We start from the raw sequence: 18484 nt of genomic DNA, 5'->3' as shown, positions 1-18484 counted from the left end.
CGAACCGTGGGAGCATGACCTGAGCCGAAATCAAGAATGGGTAGCTTAACCGACTGAGCTACCCAGACGCTCCTGAATGCCTTTCTTATGCTTTCAATTTTGACTCATGGGAAAAGCTTCCTTATTCAAAAGTTAAATACATCTTTTAAAAGTTTAATGAAACAAAACCCCTGTGTTCTGAGGAATCACATGGGGAGCTTGTTTTAAAATGCAGATTTTTAGGCCAAATCCCCAGATGTTCTGAGTCAATTGGAAATTGGAGAACCTGCATTTTGCAGCCAGCAGCCTGGGTGATTCTGACATAGATGGTTCCAGAATTGAACAACTGTGGGGCATATGGCCATACACTACATCCATGCAACAGCTTTCTTTTTACTGAACATTGACTACATGCATGTGTCCATTTCATAAATTATGCTTTATTGTATTAAGAAATAAAACACATTTCTTACATTCTATGACTTAAATATTCAGCTTACTGTACTGGCTTTGAGTTAATGTCACGCAGACCATGTACAATGTAATAGAAGCATTGGAAACATTTCTTGAAAAATAAGAATACAATCAATGAGCACACTTCACAGAATTTTACATGGTCACACAGTTTGCACATTTAAAAGGACCTGAATCATTCATATTAATATTGTGAATTTCTTATAAATAATTCATTAGTCTAAGGAGTCTGGGCAAAGCCAAGCCATGACATTATTTATACTAAGTACCACACCTGGAATTTGTTCTGACTTCTTTAACACAGAGCACATTTTTGATACAATAAATATTTACAGTTAATAGTAACAAGTACAATTATAATTTACAAAATATAAGTCTAATATTTAAAACAAAACAGAAAATGACATAAAGAAGTTTGTGCCATGTATTTTTACAACTCACCGAATCAACCCTTTCAACAAATTTTATTACCCCAAACTCTGCCAACTTGGATGCAAGAAAGGTTATGTTTGAATCAGTCAAGGCCAGATTACAGAGGGGAAAAAATTGTTTTTAAATCAATTTTACTTTCTTAATGTTATTCATTATCAATATCAATATGTCAATAGCACTAGCTAAAACTGAAGCAAATTGATGAAAAATTTGGATTCAAAACAGTCCCAAATTATATGTGTACCTTGCACACTGAAATCTCGAGTTATACCAAAATTTTCAAACTCGTCTGGGAATTAATGAAGTGTTGAATGTGTGAAGTTTTACTGTCCCATTAAAATGATCCTTTTGAAAGACCATAAAATTATGTAAGTCCTTCCATGTCATTCTATGGCTCTGGGAATGAATTTTAAATTTAGGGAACAAAAGAGAAATAATCTTATCTTCCAGAATGTGAGCTCTGAATGGGCAGACAGTGGTTTCTGGGTTTGTAACAGGGCACTAAGTCCATACCTGTACTCGGATTTTAGTCCAGGAGACATTTTTCTGTTAAAGGCTATTCACGTAGCCTGGGTCTCCAGGCTCAGGGAAATCATCTGCTATCATGTCTTACTGGGTTTTTGGGGGGAGGGGGGAAGGCGGGGTGATGGGGGAAGGGTTCCACCCCTTCCTGATACCTGTTCTCCAACGAATCCCACTTCACAGAAAGGTGCCTGGATTGACTGTTCTCACTTGGATCCTCTGTATATGGCCCTTCACCAAGGGTTTTCTCCACTCGGTCACAGAACTAGGTGGGAAATTCTTCCCAGGGCTTCCATTTGCCACCGAATTGTGTCTCTAGGGGCAAGTGAACTAAGGGACTTCCTTGTCCACCTACTCTGTGCTACATTTCAGCCTCTGCCTGCAGTGAGTCCTGAGGTGCTTAGAAACATCTTCCATGCCCTTGGTGTACAGTCCTCGACTTCATCAGTGGTTCAGGCCTTTGGACAAAAGCTAGAGTAGGGAATGGGATTATCTATCAGTCACTGTGAACTTAATTTCTCACATGGGGCTGGATTTGGGAAGCAATGCTGAGCAGTGGAATGGGATATATTGAGCTGGAATTCATGCTTGGCCCCTACCTAAAGAAAGGGTATCTTCGAAGGCCAAAGTTATGGTAAGAGATTGCTGGGTATTAAAGTTGTGTTTGTGTTGGGGGTGGAGGGCTGCTGGAGGATTGTCTTAAGAGGGATCCAGGTCCACATTCATACTCTGCCATTCAACTGCGGCATGTGACCTTGGGATGGTGAAGTGATCTCCCTGAGCTTCAGCTTCATCATCCGAATACTTGTCAAGGTGCTTGTGAGGAAGAATAGAAATGTGTGCAGCACTGCATTTGGCACATCATTGCTGCTTGGTGAAATCGAGCACCTTCCTTTCCAGCACTTCTAATAACATTTTTTTAAGTTTATTTATTTTGAGGGGGAAGGGCAGAGAGATTGGGAGAGACAGAACCCCAAGTAGGTGCCACACTGTCAGCGCAGGGCCCAACACGGGGTTCACAAACCATGAGATCATGACCTGAGCTGAAATCAAAAGTCGGACGCTTAACTGAGCGACCCAGGTGCCCCCTTCCAGCACTTCTAGAGTCATAGAACTCCACTAAGGTTTCACACAAATGTGTGATCTATGACTTGTGGTTTTGCTCCCCATGATCCCGTCCCTTCTTATCTTAGGCTTCCACTTCCGTGTGACATGGAATGCTGTTCTGGCTAATATGCCTCCCTGGTGCAACCAACAATGGCATCATTCCCTGCCTTGGGCCAAGTTAAACAGACTCACTTTGCAGGCACAGACTATCCCGTAAACTGGGAGCGTCCATGAGTATAAATGAAATCAGAGTTCACTGAACCATATGAAATCACCTTTTTGTAGGTCAAGTATGGTCCAATAGCTGTAGTTTCATGCTTCAGCTTCATAGTTCCATGGGTCTTTTAATCACACATGGTCACCAATAAATGTCATTTACTAATTTCCATAGTAAAGGAGGCTAAGCAGCTCTTTGGCCAGCAGGGACGGCTTAGATTAGACGAGGCAGTGAGTATAAAAATGCTTTATAGACCACGAACACTAGGTAAATGCAAATTATTTTTTTTAATTAATCGTGGACACATAATATTTGAACCCAGGGGCTGTTAAACTTTTTAAAAAATTAGATAAATTCCACTGAGTGCATTTCTAACGTGGTCTCACAAAAGAAAAGTCTGTTCTCTGTGATTTGTTGATTGCTCTGGATATATTGAGCTGGAGTTCACGCTTGGCCCCTACCTAAAGGAAGGGTGTCTTTGAAGGCCAAAATTATGGTAAGAGGTTGCTGGATATTAAAGTTGTTGTGTTTGTGTTGGGTGTGGAGGGCTGCCGGAGGTTTGTCAAGGTGGGTGCTGAGAGGAATGACCATCACATACAGGATAAACTAGGGCTTGGTTTCTTTGAATAGCTCACACAAAGCCTGGACCCAGGAGAGTGAATAGAATAATGTCTTGTTTTCAGCTGTTCATCTGTTTTATGAAAACGCAGCCAAACATAGACAAATGTGCAAAATGTGCCCCATTCCTCCCAGCAAGCCAGGGTTAGCAATGGCACTCTCTAACAACAGCTGCTTCGGGGCCTGGATGTGAAGGGCGGAAATGTCCAGAAAGTTGGCCTCTCTCGCATCTCACCTCCACAGAAGTGTGTACTATTCACTCACTTCTCACGTGGTCAGGTTTCCAGGGCGATCATTCCTATCTAGCTTTCAGGAAAGTTACTTAGCCACCTTTTAGTCCACAGGTTGAGGATGTCATTCAACTCGTAGTTCCCAAGCAAAGCTCATCTCTCTTACCAGAAGACATTTGGTACATGCATTGACTCTGAAACCAACAACCAACTGCTACTTTTGGCATAAACAAAGACTTTACAACTTCAATGTGCACGTGTCCTTTGGACAAGTTCATTTATTTCTGTTCAGTGAGCCTTTTCATAACAAGCTGAGCTCGGGTTCATCTGAAGCAGCCTCTAAACTGTGTATTTACCATCCTTCCCCACTTCTCCATTCTTCAAGATGAAACCAAATTGTTTGTGTGGCAAAGAGGGAAACAAGAGGGCTTGTTAATGAGGCAGAAGGCCAGGGTTAGTGGGGGGGTGAGGGCAGCCAGAAGAAGAGGTTTAGCCATCCACATTTATGGGGAATCATCACCGACAGGGAGGGGCCTCGCCTGCGCCAAGCAGGGAGGACCATCTTGCTGTGGAATATCACTCCTAACAGCAGCTGCGCCCTCCCTGCCAGCGGCGGCCGATGGTGGGCAGGCTGCCTTGTTTATTGCTTAATCTATCACTGTTGAGCTGCCTGCCTCAGGGAGGCTCAATTTAAGATAGATTGAAAGGTAGTGTCTGTCAATTGAATAAACACAGATGGTTTTCCACAGAAAAAATTGATTTTTTCCCCCCTCACCAAAGACATAAGCGCTAAACGTGATTATCTTTGGAAGCCAGGCGTGAAATGTCTTAGCTCCAGCCCCTGCCACACTCTGCCCTAGCAGAGAGGTGATACCACATGGGGGCTTGGGTCTCTCTCACCGGAATTTTAGGGTCTTGAGGTGGAAGAAGAAGTTGACTTCCCTGGAGAAGGGCCCGGGTAAGTCCATCCCAATAAGCAGGTTCGCGTCCGTCCATCTGTTGATTCCCAGTTTTACCAGTCCTGGGCTGTTGGCTGGCACACGCCTTCTACAGCCCTTCTGTTTAGAAGTCTCAAAGAGGTGACAGGATTTGCCTCAGGACACACAGCTGGACCTAGATTTCAGTCTCCTGAAATCCATGCCATGATGTTACCTGAAGGAGACATTAAGATGAGTCCTACTCCCAAAATGTCTTTGAAGGCAGGTAGTTCAGAGATGCTTGAACAAGTCACACAAGTACCCAGAATGCTACACAATGTAGCCCCTAACGAGGTACGAAGTCACTTATACTCAAGAGTTTTGAAGAAACCCAAGGGTAAAGTTGTGGAGCAGTAGTTGGAGATAACAGGTGCATGGAGGTCAGAGGTGAGTAGGGAAAGTACCCTTCGTATAATGAGGAGACTGAGCAATATGTTTTCTTATGTGTTTTTCAGCTTTAATCCCACAGCATAACAAGCTAATGGGACACCATTCATACGAATTATTCCAGGGAGCCCCTGAAAGCAATAGACTAGTCTTCCATTCCACTAACATGAACATGAGTGTAGCATGTTGGTTGAAGGACTTCCCCAGACGAGTTGTTGCAAAGGTAACAGAAGTGGGGCACCTGTGAGCAGGCTGGCTGTACAAATGCTTTAGAAACCAAACTGGAAGCAATGACAGGACTCAGAGGATTTCAGCGAGAGAGGGATTTAGCACTGTCCTCTCATTCTAGAGATGAGAAAATGAGTCTAGAGAAGGGTTGATAGCCAAGCTTACATAGCTAGAGACTAAGCTGGGATGACCGGCTAAAAATCTTCATTCTTTCTGCTACACTTGCTCTTCAAACTGTCCAGTGTCATTATGGGCTCCCAGGAGAGCAGGTAGGAACAGTACAGAAGGGCATGCGGCTCACGGAAGGAAGTGAAGAGGTCTCACTCCAGCCAATACAACTGTAAACACAGATGTTCACAACCGTCTGGGTCCTAACTTCTCAAGCTCTGCAGACGGTGAGCACTTCCTTGTAACAAGAGATGAAAATCTTTCAGTACGTGCCATGTGGGAAAGAGAGCCAACGGTTCGTTCTCGCTTGGACAGAGAAAACTGGAATGAAAATCGTCTTCAGATGTAAGGGATACATATTACGGCACATTTGCGGAATTTGGATTTATCTGAAAGTGGGTTAACGTGTTTGCAGTCCAGCAGAATTAGCCTATCATGGAGTCAAGAAAAACTTGATTCAGGGCTTCTAAAGTAGGATAGTCAAGTCTCTTTACTCAGGAAAATAAAAATATTTCAGTCCAGTTCTTTTCTGCACGTAGGCTGTGTTTCATAAATACTCCTCTTACATAGAAAGTTAATGAACCTGTGGCTGTTTTATAATCCATTCTTAATGCTAAGCCCCCTGCAAATTATTTATGCATATTCAAACAGAAATATATATTACTGAAATTTTATTCATTTCCTCTCACAGACTTTAGGTAAGCATATGTTAAACGTAAACATGTTTCTCTTTCCACTCAGGTGTGATCTTTTTTTTTTTTCTTTCATATGAACTAACTGCTTCACTGGAGCAAAGAGCCAAATCTAAGTAAATATGTTTGGCTGAAAACTTGTATACCAAAAATAAATACTATACTTTATGCACTTATAAATGATGAATTGCGAGCAAGATCAGTTTTCCCCCAAAAGGATTTCTCTTCTATGGTAGGAGTGTACCATGGATGATTGAAATGGGTAACAGCAAAAAGAATCTCCATTGAGTTAGAATTCAGAGCACGAGATACCAATCCACAGCCTCATGTGGATCTTTGTATACGTGTCTATGTGTCCGGCTGTGTTTTTGCCTTAAAATGATGTGTCGAGTGTTTCTCCTGTGTCCCCAGTAACATCTTTTAAAAATAATCAACACTCAGGGATTCGTCCTAAACTGGCTGCCAGTGTTATCAATTTGGGGATGGTCCATCATACATGGGAATTTTTCATAGGGCTGACTTTCAGGTTACAAGTGTAAAAAAACAGTTCCTTGGTTTGTGATCATAAACGTTCCTGAAAAATCACTCAAATCATATTTTTAAAGCACTAGTTTCTGCTTAGAGAAATGACAAGGTGAAGTCTTTCACAAAGTGGACATTTAACGTGTAATTTTTCTGCTATATAAATCTATTTGTTCATGTAGTTTCTGTGACTTAATTGGCCATAACTGTATATCAGGGCTTGATGCTTAAAATAATACTTTCTTATTTGTTCCCTTTTCTAAAATACGGAAAGTTTGCTCTACATCAGAAGAAGCATTCACAAGTTGAAATGGAAAATACAAATCTTGACGGGCCTTTCAAACGTAAGAGCAATCCATTTGGGCCTCTCTGCAACCTGCCTATACCAGTCATGAGCCTTCCAAAGGGTCTTTGGAGGGTACAGAGACAACAACAGGTGTGAGGGTTCTTTCCTAGCCATAAAGCACAACTAGGGGCCCCTAGGGGGACAGGGTCAAGGATCAGCCTAAACATACCCTTCATGACAGATGTTTCCGTTGATGAGGCTGAAGGTGGCCACAGAGGGGTTGGTACTCTTGAAGGAGGTCATGCAGGTGGTACTTCTGCCGGTGCTGTGAGAGCGGGTCAACAGGCCAGGGCGGCAACAGAGGAGCTGGGTGTTGAATTGTTTCCTGAAACTCTTGCTCAGCAGGTAGAGGGCAAAAGGGTTCACACAGGAGTTGGTGAAGGCCAGGAGGCGGGCACAGATGCTGGTGATGAAGTGGAGCATGGAGGTGTCCACCTCCGAGTAGTGGTAGGAGCGGTACAGGTAGATGATGTGGTTGGGGAGCCAGCAGAAGGCAAAGAGGCCCACAAACACCAGCACTGTCTTGGCGAGGCGCTTCCGGGATTCGATCTAAGGAGAGAGTCACGCACAGAGCCAGAGGGACCAAGGGACAGTGTTGGATGGATGCAGAGCAACAAAGATTCAGACAGAGAAAAGAAAAAAACAGGGAAAAAGAATTGTGGGAATAGATGAGCTCACAAAGCCACAGAAAAAGGGTTCAGTGGGAGAAAGGGGACAAGAGAGAATCCAATAAAATGGGAGAAAAGCAACAGAAACAGATGGAAAAAGGGTGTGTGTGGGGAGGGGGGAGTCAGAAACACAGACATGAAAAAGCCAGGAAGCAGAAATCCATGAGGTAGAATATAGTTAGAATGTGCCACTGAGAACAGATCTTTAAACAAAGTTGATTACATGCTTGAATGGATTGCTCAATGAAATTCTAGTAAGTGACCTCTTTTTCCTCCAGAGAGCTCTGGTGCCGTTTATCGGCCATATGACTTCATGTCTTTCTGGGCTCCACAGTTAATAATTTCTTATTCCCCCTGATGCTCAAAAGAGCAGCCAGCTTTGTTCTTCCTCATTGGCCAAATCAAAATTACTTCCTATTATTATTATTTTTAGTCTCAACTTATTTCTGGGCTATACTAATATAGGGAGGTTCTTAGACAAAGTGGGCTGAGGATCGTTTGCTCCCAACACCCTCTGGTACCACTGCAGGGGGAAACGTCATTCTCATTAAAGAACCAGAGGTACAATGGATGTTCACTATTGAGAGGCCTTTCAAATATGGAGACAGTTTCACTGAGAACTGCCACTCTCTCCTCATAATTGAGGCAAAACAACAACAACAACAACACTTTAAAGGGTGAAGCCACCGAGTCAGCGGTACATTTAAATGGATGGGGAGTCTTTCTGCTTCTGCATCCTAAATGCCACAAGATCTACATTTGGACTAGAAAGCAAGAACTGACAAAGAGGGTAAAGCCAGAGTCCCTGGTTTCTACTATTCATACCTCAAATCTGAAATTCTGTAGGATTATGGGGGACAGGGAAGGGAATCTAACACATGTGGAGGGCATTCTGCATTCTGGGCACTCTAGGTCATATATATGCTCTGTCTTTTAATCTTCCAGCCTTACAATATGTGGGTTATCACCCTGTATCATGGGTAAGGGAACTGAGGCTCAGAGAAAGTAAGTGAGTTAAGTCATGAAGTCTGGATAAGAACCCAAATCAATGCGAGCCTATCTTAGTCCAACGACTTCTTTTTCTTCAACCAGCTCCTTTTTCCCGCTCCCTCTGCTTTGTCCCCATGTGGTGACACTCTTCCTATCCAAACAATGTGATTGGAATTTAAAGAAGTCCCATCTCTATGGGCCTCAACACTTTATTTTGTTACCAACAACACTTCTTTAGATATTCCTCAAAAGGAAACCCATACTTCAAATCTTCCAGATTCTCAATACCTCCCTAGCTTAGGTCTTTAATAAGAGAACAAGATTATAAAAAACACCTGAAAACCTGGGCTTCTGTGGCTAGGAGTTTCCATTTACCATCTGGCCGCAGATCACCCACCTCCTCTAATTGCAGAATCAGGTGTGCTTGTCAGTGGAGTCCAAAAGGGATCAGATCCCTAAGGAGGAAACGAATCAATCCTCAGCACCCACCTGCTTCTTGACATGTATATTCCCTTCCACAGGCAGATTGTAAGCGCTCTGGATCAGATTTTTAGCAATGAAGTAGTAGTAGACAGAGATAATCGACAGTGGGATGATGTAGAAGACCAGGAAGGAAGCCATGGAGTGAATTTTGGGGTGCAGCTCATTAGAATGTGGGTACGGAGCACAGCTAATGAAGGTCTGGTTGGTGCTTTCCTCATGAAAGGGATGTAGATCAGAAAACACAGCCTCCGGGATTGCCAGAAGCATGGAGATAACCCAGATCAATGCAGCTTTGAGGCAGATCTTCATCAGAGCATGAGAGGCCTGGATATCCATCGGCCGGACGATGGCTTTGTACCTGGGGCAGGAAAGATGGAATGTTCTGTGTAAGTTGGCTAATATTATTATGGATGCCCCAAGGATGGGGCAAGCCAGGCAACTGGGTGCAATATTTAAGGAAGCGCTCACGCTCAGGTTCATGCAAGTGCTGACTCTGAACTCATACTACCATGACAGTGAGTGCCTCCCTAAATGTTAGACCCTGAGCACATTGCTTTCCTTATCCTAGTCCTGGCTCTGAAGGATGCGTTCTTGTTTCTTCACCCACAATCTCTCTTGATTTTAAGAACACTTCTCAGAAAAGCTGAAACTCCTTTCATTTTTCTTCTTAACTCACAGAAATTAATAGCAGGCATGTTTAAAGAAGGACACAGGGACAAGGAGTTTGAGTCCTTTTTTGGCAAAGCCTTCATTTTGAGTATTCGAGTGCAGTTCAGGGAACCTGAAGTCATTGAGTATTTACACATGCCTCTTCTTTTTTTCAAAGGGTGCAGAACAAATAGCCCACTGAAAATGTTATATCAGAAGCATCCCTGTAAGTGTCAAATTAATCTTTCCCCTGCCCTCTTGCAGTATTTAGGTTCCTCCTGGTGTCTGTGCTATATGTGCCCCAGACTTGGGCTGAATGCTCTGGGAAGCAGACATTGAGAGGAAACCAGAAGGATAAGAGGCTTAGTGGGGAGTCTTACCTGTGAAAGGCAAAAGGGAAGGAAGCAAGATTAGATGGAGGGTAGCTGTCAGACCCCAATGCAGACCTGACAAGGTCTACACCAGTGAAAGTGACCAACCATCCTAATTTGTCTGGAAATTTCCCAGCTTTAGCATTGAACATCCTACATCCTAGGAAATCTCTCAGTCCCAGCAAACCGTGACAGCTGGTCACCCTATGCCAGCCTAATGGTACCAAAGATTGTCCAGTGGAGAAGTCCTGTCTTGGGTAGAAATTGCCAGGCCCTTGTATCACCACCTTGCCTAGTCATGGGCTGGGGCCACCCAAAAGGAGTGTGACCTCAGTTACTCTCTGGTAAAGTCACTGGGTGGGAACTGTCCACAAAGAGCATGACCATAGCTTGAAAGCTGAAGTGGACCCTGAAGGGACTGACAGCCACAGGCTATCAGATAACTACTGTCCCTGCAGCTGAGTAGTGAATCTTTTGATCAAGGGAGGTCTGAGCAGAGCAGCTCAATATCTGCCACAACTTGCCATACAACACAACACCTAGCACATGAGCTGCTATAGTGTGGAAGTTGATGTGAATTGGGACCAACTAAATGTGAGGGTGTTCATTGCTGAAAATGCTGTGTTAAAACTGGTTCTACCACTGATACTCTATTATATGATAGACTTCGGTGATGGGGGAAACACTTATTTCCACTTGCTTCCATGTTGATTAAGCTCCCATTGGGTTACCACTCTTTGCTGCACCCTGATTCCTCATTCACTTTCTGCCTCCCTCCAGGGAAAGGGGAGTGAGTTATTAAGAGGTGAATTTGAGAAAAAGAACCTGGCATGTACTCTGGGCTCAGAGAGGCCCATGGTTGTCTAATTGCCCCTGACTAGGGAAATGGCACATGTAATATAGGAGATCAGGTGTTTGCAAGTTCATTATTGCTGTGGACCTAAGTCACAATCTCCAAACAGCTTTATCCGGCATAGAAGCAATTATTTTTATCATTCTCTATTTCTTTATCTAGCTCTCTCTTCCCAGCTTAGGTAGAAAAGAGAGGGCTCTTACTTAATGGACATCCCCGGCATTCTAGAACAATACTATAGCCCCACTTTAGTGTACCTGGGTTTGCTTTTCCATCCATAAATTAGTTCATTGTAAACAATTAACACACTAACATAAAAACTTCAAAGGAAGTTCAATTTTCTTCTGGCACTTTCTCTAGTTACTGTTCATCTCAAACATTTTTATTCCTAGTATGTAGGTAAGGAATTAATATCTTTAAAGGTACATGAACATCTCTAGCCAAAGATATCTCTAATAAATCAATTAGAGATAAAGTAGTAATCTAAGTTACTCCAAGTGAAGTGAAGCTGATTCACTCCTGCATGAGGCAGAAAACAGAGTGAATGGCTTACCTCCTTCCCTCTTGAGAATCTTGTACTCCTAAGTACAAAATGCCATGGGAACTGTTGAGCTGCTATTTCAAATTCATAACTTTTAAACATAAAAGATAGTATAAAAGCATTACTTTTATAGTTTTGCCAGAAAAATAGTTTGAATCTAAATCTAAATAAGCTTCTAGATCTATATACCAGTTTTCAGGAAATATGAAGATAAAAGAATCTGCTAAATGATGCCATGAAGATACAGTCCAATCCTGAATTGGAAAATTCTGTAGGAATGACTCCATTTTTTTTTCAACAAATATATGGCATAAAAAAGGAGGGAGAAAAAAGTTTTTAAAAAAGGAGGGAAAATGGTTATAGACCTACTGAGATGTGTCATACATATCAATTCAGTGCAAAGTGTAGACTCCTTTTAGATTTTGATTCAAACCAAACAACCATAAAAAGATATTTTTGAGACTATTGAGGAAAATCAAATCAGAAAATCATTCAGATTTAGTACTGGTGATATTAAGGAGTTATTTTTAATATACTGGGTGCGATAATGGCATGGCAGTTCTGTGGTTTTAAAAAGACTGTATTTATTAAAAACATGCCTTAAAATATTTACCATGAGTATATTTACAGTGAAATACTATAATGTCGAGGAATTGCTTTTAAATATTCAGATACGTTCATATTTCACTTGTACAATTAAAAAACAAGTAAAGGGACTTAACAGAAGACCATGGGGGAAGGGAAGGGGAAAAAATAGTTACAGAGAGGGAGGGAGGGAAACCATAAGAGACTCTCAAATACATAGAACAAACTGAGGGCTGATGGGGGGTGGGGGAGAGGGGAAAATGGGTGATGGGCATTGAGAAGGGCACTTGTTGCAATGAGCACTGGGTGTTGTATGTAAGCGATGAATCACAGGAATCTACCCCCAAAACCAGGAGCACACTGTTTTTGCTGTATGTTAGCCAATTTGGCAATAAATTATATTAAAAAAAAAAAAAAAGAAAGCTCCACACTGAGATATACTGTGGCAAATTTATAAACTTCAAGGTTATAAAAAGAGTTCTTGTATCCAGGTAGAAAAAATAAATCATTATCAGGGGGAAAAAATAAGTAAAGGGGTGCCTGGGTGGCTCAGTTGGTTTCAGCTCAGGTCATGATCTCATGGTTTTGTGAGTTCAAGCCCTGCGTAGGGCTCTGTGCGGGCAGCACGGAGCCTGGAGCCTGCTTGGGATTCTCGGTCTCCCTCTCTCTCTGCCCCTCTCTGATTCACACTGTCTTTGTCTCTCTCAAAATAAGTAAATAAACCTAAAAACAATTTTTTTTAAATAAGTAAAAATGCACCACAATTTTCGGTTTTAGAATATTCATAAATTATCACAGTAATTAAAGAAATCCCATTTACTAAGCTCTTGCTGTGTGCCAAGCAGAGAATACCATCTACATTATCTCACTTACATTCCAGACAACAGATAGGTGCTATTATCCTCATTCTACAGGGGACAAACCGAAGTTCACTGTTAGAGGTGGTGGAATCAGCATTCAATTGAGGACCAACTCCTTTCAGGGTGTCACAGCTCTTTTAGAAGAAAGCTTTGGGTAAATCCTTCTTAGAAGCAGAGAAACAGCAGAGGTTTCCCTAATGCGTCTGGAACACACCAAATGTTCCCTGGAAGTCTAATGGTTTTCTAGAACATGGAACATATCAGTCTATTTCTTCTTCTGGTTTAGACAGGAGACACCACGGGGGGGGGGGGGAGTTCTTGTTTAGGAGTGATGGCTGGTTGGACTGGGGTGGCTACTTAATCTAAAGCAGCCAGTGAACTGCCTGTCCAGCTACTAAGCCTCTCTCTTGAGCATTTAAACTGAAAAAAATGAGAGGATGTAGTCATGTAGTCAATAACAGATGCTGGAAATAAAAGATTTTGATGCCAGGGAAGGGATTGGGCATATTTTAACCGTGTGCAAGATGAACGAGCAGCATAGGTAGACTGAGAGAAAGAGAAAGAAAGAGCCAGACATAAAAGCAGAAGCTGAGATGATGCGGCCCTAAGTCAAACAGAGGGTCCTTGGTTTCTGGCACATGAACTGCTTTGGAATGTACGAGAGGTCTCCTGTTACAATCTTAGAATTCTCCCATTCCCTTTTCACCTGAGTTACTCTGAGTGGCTTCTGTTCTTTGTCAACAAAAGAGCCTTATCTAGAACAGTTAGACGTGACGGACATTTAAAGTTATCATCAGGGGCGCCTGGGTGGCTCAGTCGGTTGAGCGTCCGACTTAGGCTCAGATCATGATCTCGCAGTTTGTGAGTTCGAGCCCCACGTCGGGCTCTGTGCTGACAGCTCAGAGCCTGGAGCCTGTTTCAGAATCTTTGTCCCCCTCTCTCTCCATCCCACCCCTGCTTGTGCTCTGTCTCTGTCTTTCAAAGATGAATAAACATAAACAAAAATTAAAAAAAAAAAGTTATCATCAGATTTATTTCCAGTATCGTTTCGCATATATCACCCCCTACTTGCTGCCCTCTGAGAGAATGAGCTGTCAACTTTAATTGTACCCAAGAGATAGACTAGTCCATGGTCTGTTCCTAAAGTCTCCACTGCTTTCCTGCCTTCTTTCTTTCTGCCCAATCCCAGAGTCTCCATACATCTGAATCCTGTCCTTTCAAATTCCAGTTGATAAGTATCATCTTGATAAAGATTTTGCTGCCCAATCTAGGCTTCCATGATTCCTGTTCTTTCTCCTAACCTGTCTAATTTCATGAGAGGATTATTGATTCCTTTCACATAATGCTTGCTATGCACCATCTTGAATTGTTTGCTAGCTTTCCGTGGGTATGTCTTTTCTACCTGACTTTCTAATAAATGTCCTGAGGTTAGAACATCTTTTTCTCTTCTCTTCCTTCTGTGTCACTAAAAATGTTCCAGGTCTCTTGTTCTGCATGCCACTTACTTCAAAGCAGAGGCTCAGTGCATACTTGCTAATTAATTGATAATAATATGTGTCTTGCAGGTGTGTCTCTTATTTCCAACTTCTCAAAAATGAGAGTAGATTCACTTTTACATACTTAGTAAAATTCATTCTTCCACAGACTGACAGATTCACTCCTGATACCATGGGCCTCAAGACAATTGCTTCCCGCTCCTGAAAACATCTGTGCACCATTTTTCCTATGCAAACATTGGAAAGGTCAAAAACATTCTGTGGAATGAGAGTAATGTCTCAAAGAGATTTTTGGCAAGTAGAAGTAGCCAGCTCCCACATCCAGGTTGGAAACCTTTGCCCACAGAAAAGTATGTCTTTTATTCAAATATGGGCACTTTGTTTATTTTTAGGGACCCAGCATTTCAGCCTTCATTTGTAATTACCTATTGAGGTCTGTAGGAGTTGTTGAACAACACTATTTTCAACTCTCCTGATGCACACTACCTGTGGCGGACTGAGGTGAAGAGAAAACTAAAGTAATTAAACGGTCTCTAGGTAATTGGCACATCGTCAGCATTTAAATTAGAATCCTAATACCTAATCAGATTTGACAAGAGTATTAAACATTGGTTCTATTTTCTCCTGAGAATAACACCAGGGACTTTTCTGAAGAAATGTGAGGCAATTATTAGCTGACTTGTAAAATGACTATAATCCAGAGTCATGGAATCTTCTCTCTCTTTGAGCATTTTTGCAAATGGAGAACTTGCTGATCCTTGGTGCCCATCCAGCCATTATCTTTAAGTGTGTAACAGATTACAGTTATTCTTTCCTGTTCTTCTCTCCAGGCCAAATAACTCCAATGCTCTTTTCACTCCTTCTTAATATACTCCAGTCTTCTCTGGGCTCTAATGTGGACTTGGGAGCAGAGCTTCCTAATGGTGATTCTACCAACTAGATTTACGGTCTTGGACAAATCATGGGCTCTTTGCACTTCAATATTCTCATCCCTTAAAAGAAGATCATAACCACAACCTTCAATGATTCTGGCAAAAGTGATTAAACTGCTGAGGAAGAGGTTTTAGGGGAATAGGATGTTCACATAGTCTCAAAGAGTCTCCCTATAGACTACTATCTACCCGCAAAGAGGAAAATGTACCTTTATGTTGGGGAGCTCCAAAAGTCACCCCTTTAACCAAGTGGTCAAATCCAGAGTGAGCTTCTCTGATAGTCCAACTAGGCACAAGGTCTAGGGCCCATGATACTTGTAGGAGTTTAGAAAAGTGTTTTAATTTCTTTTAAAAACCAGAAGAAAAAAATGAATACAATGCATCTTGGATTATATTTATCTTTATGCTGAAATAATTATAAAATAGAATTCTTAATATTTTTTTTGCGGAGAAAGGGTCCTATAAAGGTAAAAATACCAAGGGCCCATGAAATTCATAATTTGGCCCTGATTTAATTTAGCATCACCAATAATGGGACCATCTGAGATCATGTGCCTCCTGATATAATGCAGTGGGATAAACACAACATTGCCAATGCAGTTGTCTTGCTCCAAATTTTTAATCTGAATCTATATATGAAGAAACAATCAGACAAATCCAATTCTGGCACATGCTACAAGATAACTGGCTTAGAGTCATCAAAACAGTCCACATCATTTTTTAGAAGAATATAGGGGAGTTATTGTTATACCTCAAAGGAGATTAAAGAGGTATAATAAGTAATCCTTTTCACAATATATACATACAGCAAATCATTATGTTATGCCTCTTAAACTTATACAATGTTATGTGTCAATTATATCTCAACGACACCAGAAAAACAAAATATAACAACCCAATGCAATGTATATACCGTAATTTGATCCTGGATTTTTTTTTAAAAAGGTAATAAATTACATTTTTTTGGAAAATGTGGGAAATATGATTACATATTAGATTCTATTAATGAATTATTGTTAATTTCAGTAGGTGTGATAATGGAATTGGGGTTGTGCAGAAGAGTGTCCGTGTTCTTAGGAAACACACCGAAATAGGAGTGAAAGGTCAGGATATTTGTACCTTACTTTCCAGAATTCAACAAAATAAAACAAAACAAACAAACATGTGTATGTCTCACACTGGAGAGCAAGAACAATGTCTAGGGAATGCTAATTGTTGAATGTGGGTGGGTATTATACAGAAGTTCATAAACAAGGGAGAAAACATGCTAAAATACAGAATTTTAAAAAAGATAAAAGAGTAAAATAACAATTTTAAAACAACGTGTTATATATTTTATTGACTATAAACCCTTTTGTCATCAGAAAAACTTTATTATAATTATAATGTGACTGAATGTGTCATGTCTGATTAGTGCCTATACTAGGAATGAGGGAATTGTCTTTTTTGTTATATTCATATTGTTCTCTTGGGCTTGCAATTTTAGTATCATCTATAATCTGTGGGGTTTTGTTTTGCTCTGTTTTGTTCTGTAGGAATATTTTTAGGTCACTTGTCCATTTGGGGAGGTTAGTTTAATTAAAACTAGATCATACAAAAAAAACAAAACAAAACAAAATACACAGCAATCTGCCAAACCTCTCCGAAACCTGAAAGTGCAGGGAAGAATAGGGTGCCATTGTTGAGCCTTCTATATGGTGGGACCTGTTTTCCTGCCACCTGAGCTGCACGTGATAAGGGATCCTCTGATGTGGACTCGGGGAGAGAGTGAGCCTCAGTTTGGACACTACATATTACCAATATTTAGTTCATCTTTTCTTTTAAATAAAAAATCAATATAAATATAAGTTTTGAAGCTTTCCTCCTTACCTGTTAGATCAGGTTGCACCTCTCCTAGAGGGCATGAACCCCACTTTGTTGTCCGTTATCCAGTAAGATACTTTCCGGAAAATTTAGCAAATGTTTCAGGGAGTTTTCTAAGAGTCAGCAGCTGAGACTTCTCTCCTTGCCCTGGGAGGAAGCGAGCTTTAAACTCAGGTGAAGGCAGAGGGTCATGATCCATATTATAAAGTGTAGTCATACTTTTTCTTTTTCTCATTTTCTTCAGAGAAAGATCAAGACACAGATCATGGATCCACACAGGTCCATCTCTGAGTAAAGTCCTGAAGTTTGTGAACTGCAATTCCCCCTCTATTGTGTTCTTTCCCTGTAGGCACATATGGTTTCCCTGAGAGCAAACCCTGCTTTGGGGAGGGGCGTGCATAGCAGTCATTCCCTCTGTAGTTTGGCTTGACGTCAATGCGATCACTTTCCCTGCATGGAAAGCCCGACCTCTGATTGTAGAAAGAAGGATCTCTTTTGTTTATTCCAATAAACAAGTTTTGTTTATTCCTCCAGCAGATGGAGGAGCCACTGGAGGGGCAAGGGCTGCAGGCAGCCACACTTCTATTTACTTCTTCAAAGGCTTACTTTGCAACTACCATGTGGGAAGTTCTTTCTTGCAACAGATTGAAGAGGAAGAGTATTGTGTACCTGGGTTTCAATTAGATTGATTCTGTTAACAACAACAGTAGCTAAAACTTGTGGGAGACTTACTATGGATCAGGTAACTATGTTATGAGCTTTGTTTAAATTATCACTGTTTTATCTTCATAACAATTCTCTATAGTAGGTACTAATATTATTGTTCTTTTACAGATGAAGAAACTGAGGCAAAGTAACTTTTCCAAGGCCATTAGTGCCAAGCATTGGAGACAAGATTTGAGCCCACGCAGGCGTCTTCCTATCATGATGATCCTGTGGTTGACCAGGCAGCCTGGGCTTTCTGGTGTAGAGGAGGAAAAATAATTTTCTCCCTGCTGTTCTAGGTTCTTGGCCGAGACCCACCCACTCCCCCATAACAAAAGACAATTTAATAGGAGAAAAACAAATAGAAGTTTAATATCCTATATACTTCCTATACCCATAGGAGAGGCCCAGGAAAATGGAGTAACTCCCCCAAATGACCCAAGCCTCCATCTTAAGTACCATTTCCAGTTAAAGGCAAAGGAAGATGGGGGGACAGGTATGGGAGGTTAACCAGGAAAAGTATAGTAAACAAGAGTAAGATTGTCATGCAGATCTAAATCTTGGCCTTCTCCATAGGAGATAGGAGCTCC

The 18484-nt window shown here is 41.5% G+C and overlaps 1 protein-coding gene across 3 annotated transcripts in view; it reads right to left on the bottom strand.

Moving 5' to 3' along the window:
• The window catches only part of GRPR (gastrin releasing peptide receptor), a 40961-nt gene that overhangs the window by 4031 nt on the left and 18446 nt on the right, over positions 1–18484 (bottom strand). Inside the window, exons 2-4 of one of the 3 annotated variants that reach the window (XM_047844812.1) lie at positions 9047–9398; positions 7069–7448; positions 400–4731 (exon numbers count right to left, since the gene is read on the bottom strand). In XM_047844812.1, the coding sequence (XP_047700768.1) occupies positions 4728–4731; positions 7069–7448; positions 9047–9398 (736 nt within the window). In that variant the 3' untranslated portion in view covers positions 400–4727. Of the gene's footprint in view, positions 1–399; positions 7449–9046; positions 9399–18484 lie in introns of those variants that run through there. The other 2 variants (XM_047844810.1, XM_047844811.1) reach the window with 2 other exon arrangements.

This window comes from Prionailurus viverrinus, chromosome X (genome assembly GCF_022837055.1).
Source record: "Prionailurus viverrinus isolate Anna chromosome X, UM_Priviv_1.0, whole genome shotgun sequence".
Classification (NCBI taxonomy): domain Eukaryota; kingdom Metazoa; phylum Chordata; class Mammalia; order Carnivora; family Felidae; genus Prionailurus; species Prionailurus viverrinus.
The sequence above is the reverse complement of the archived record's forward strand: the minus strand, read 5'-3'. Positions and strand labels throughout refer to the sequence as shown.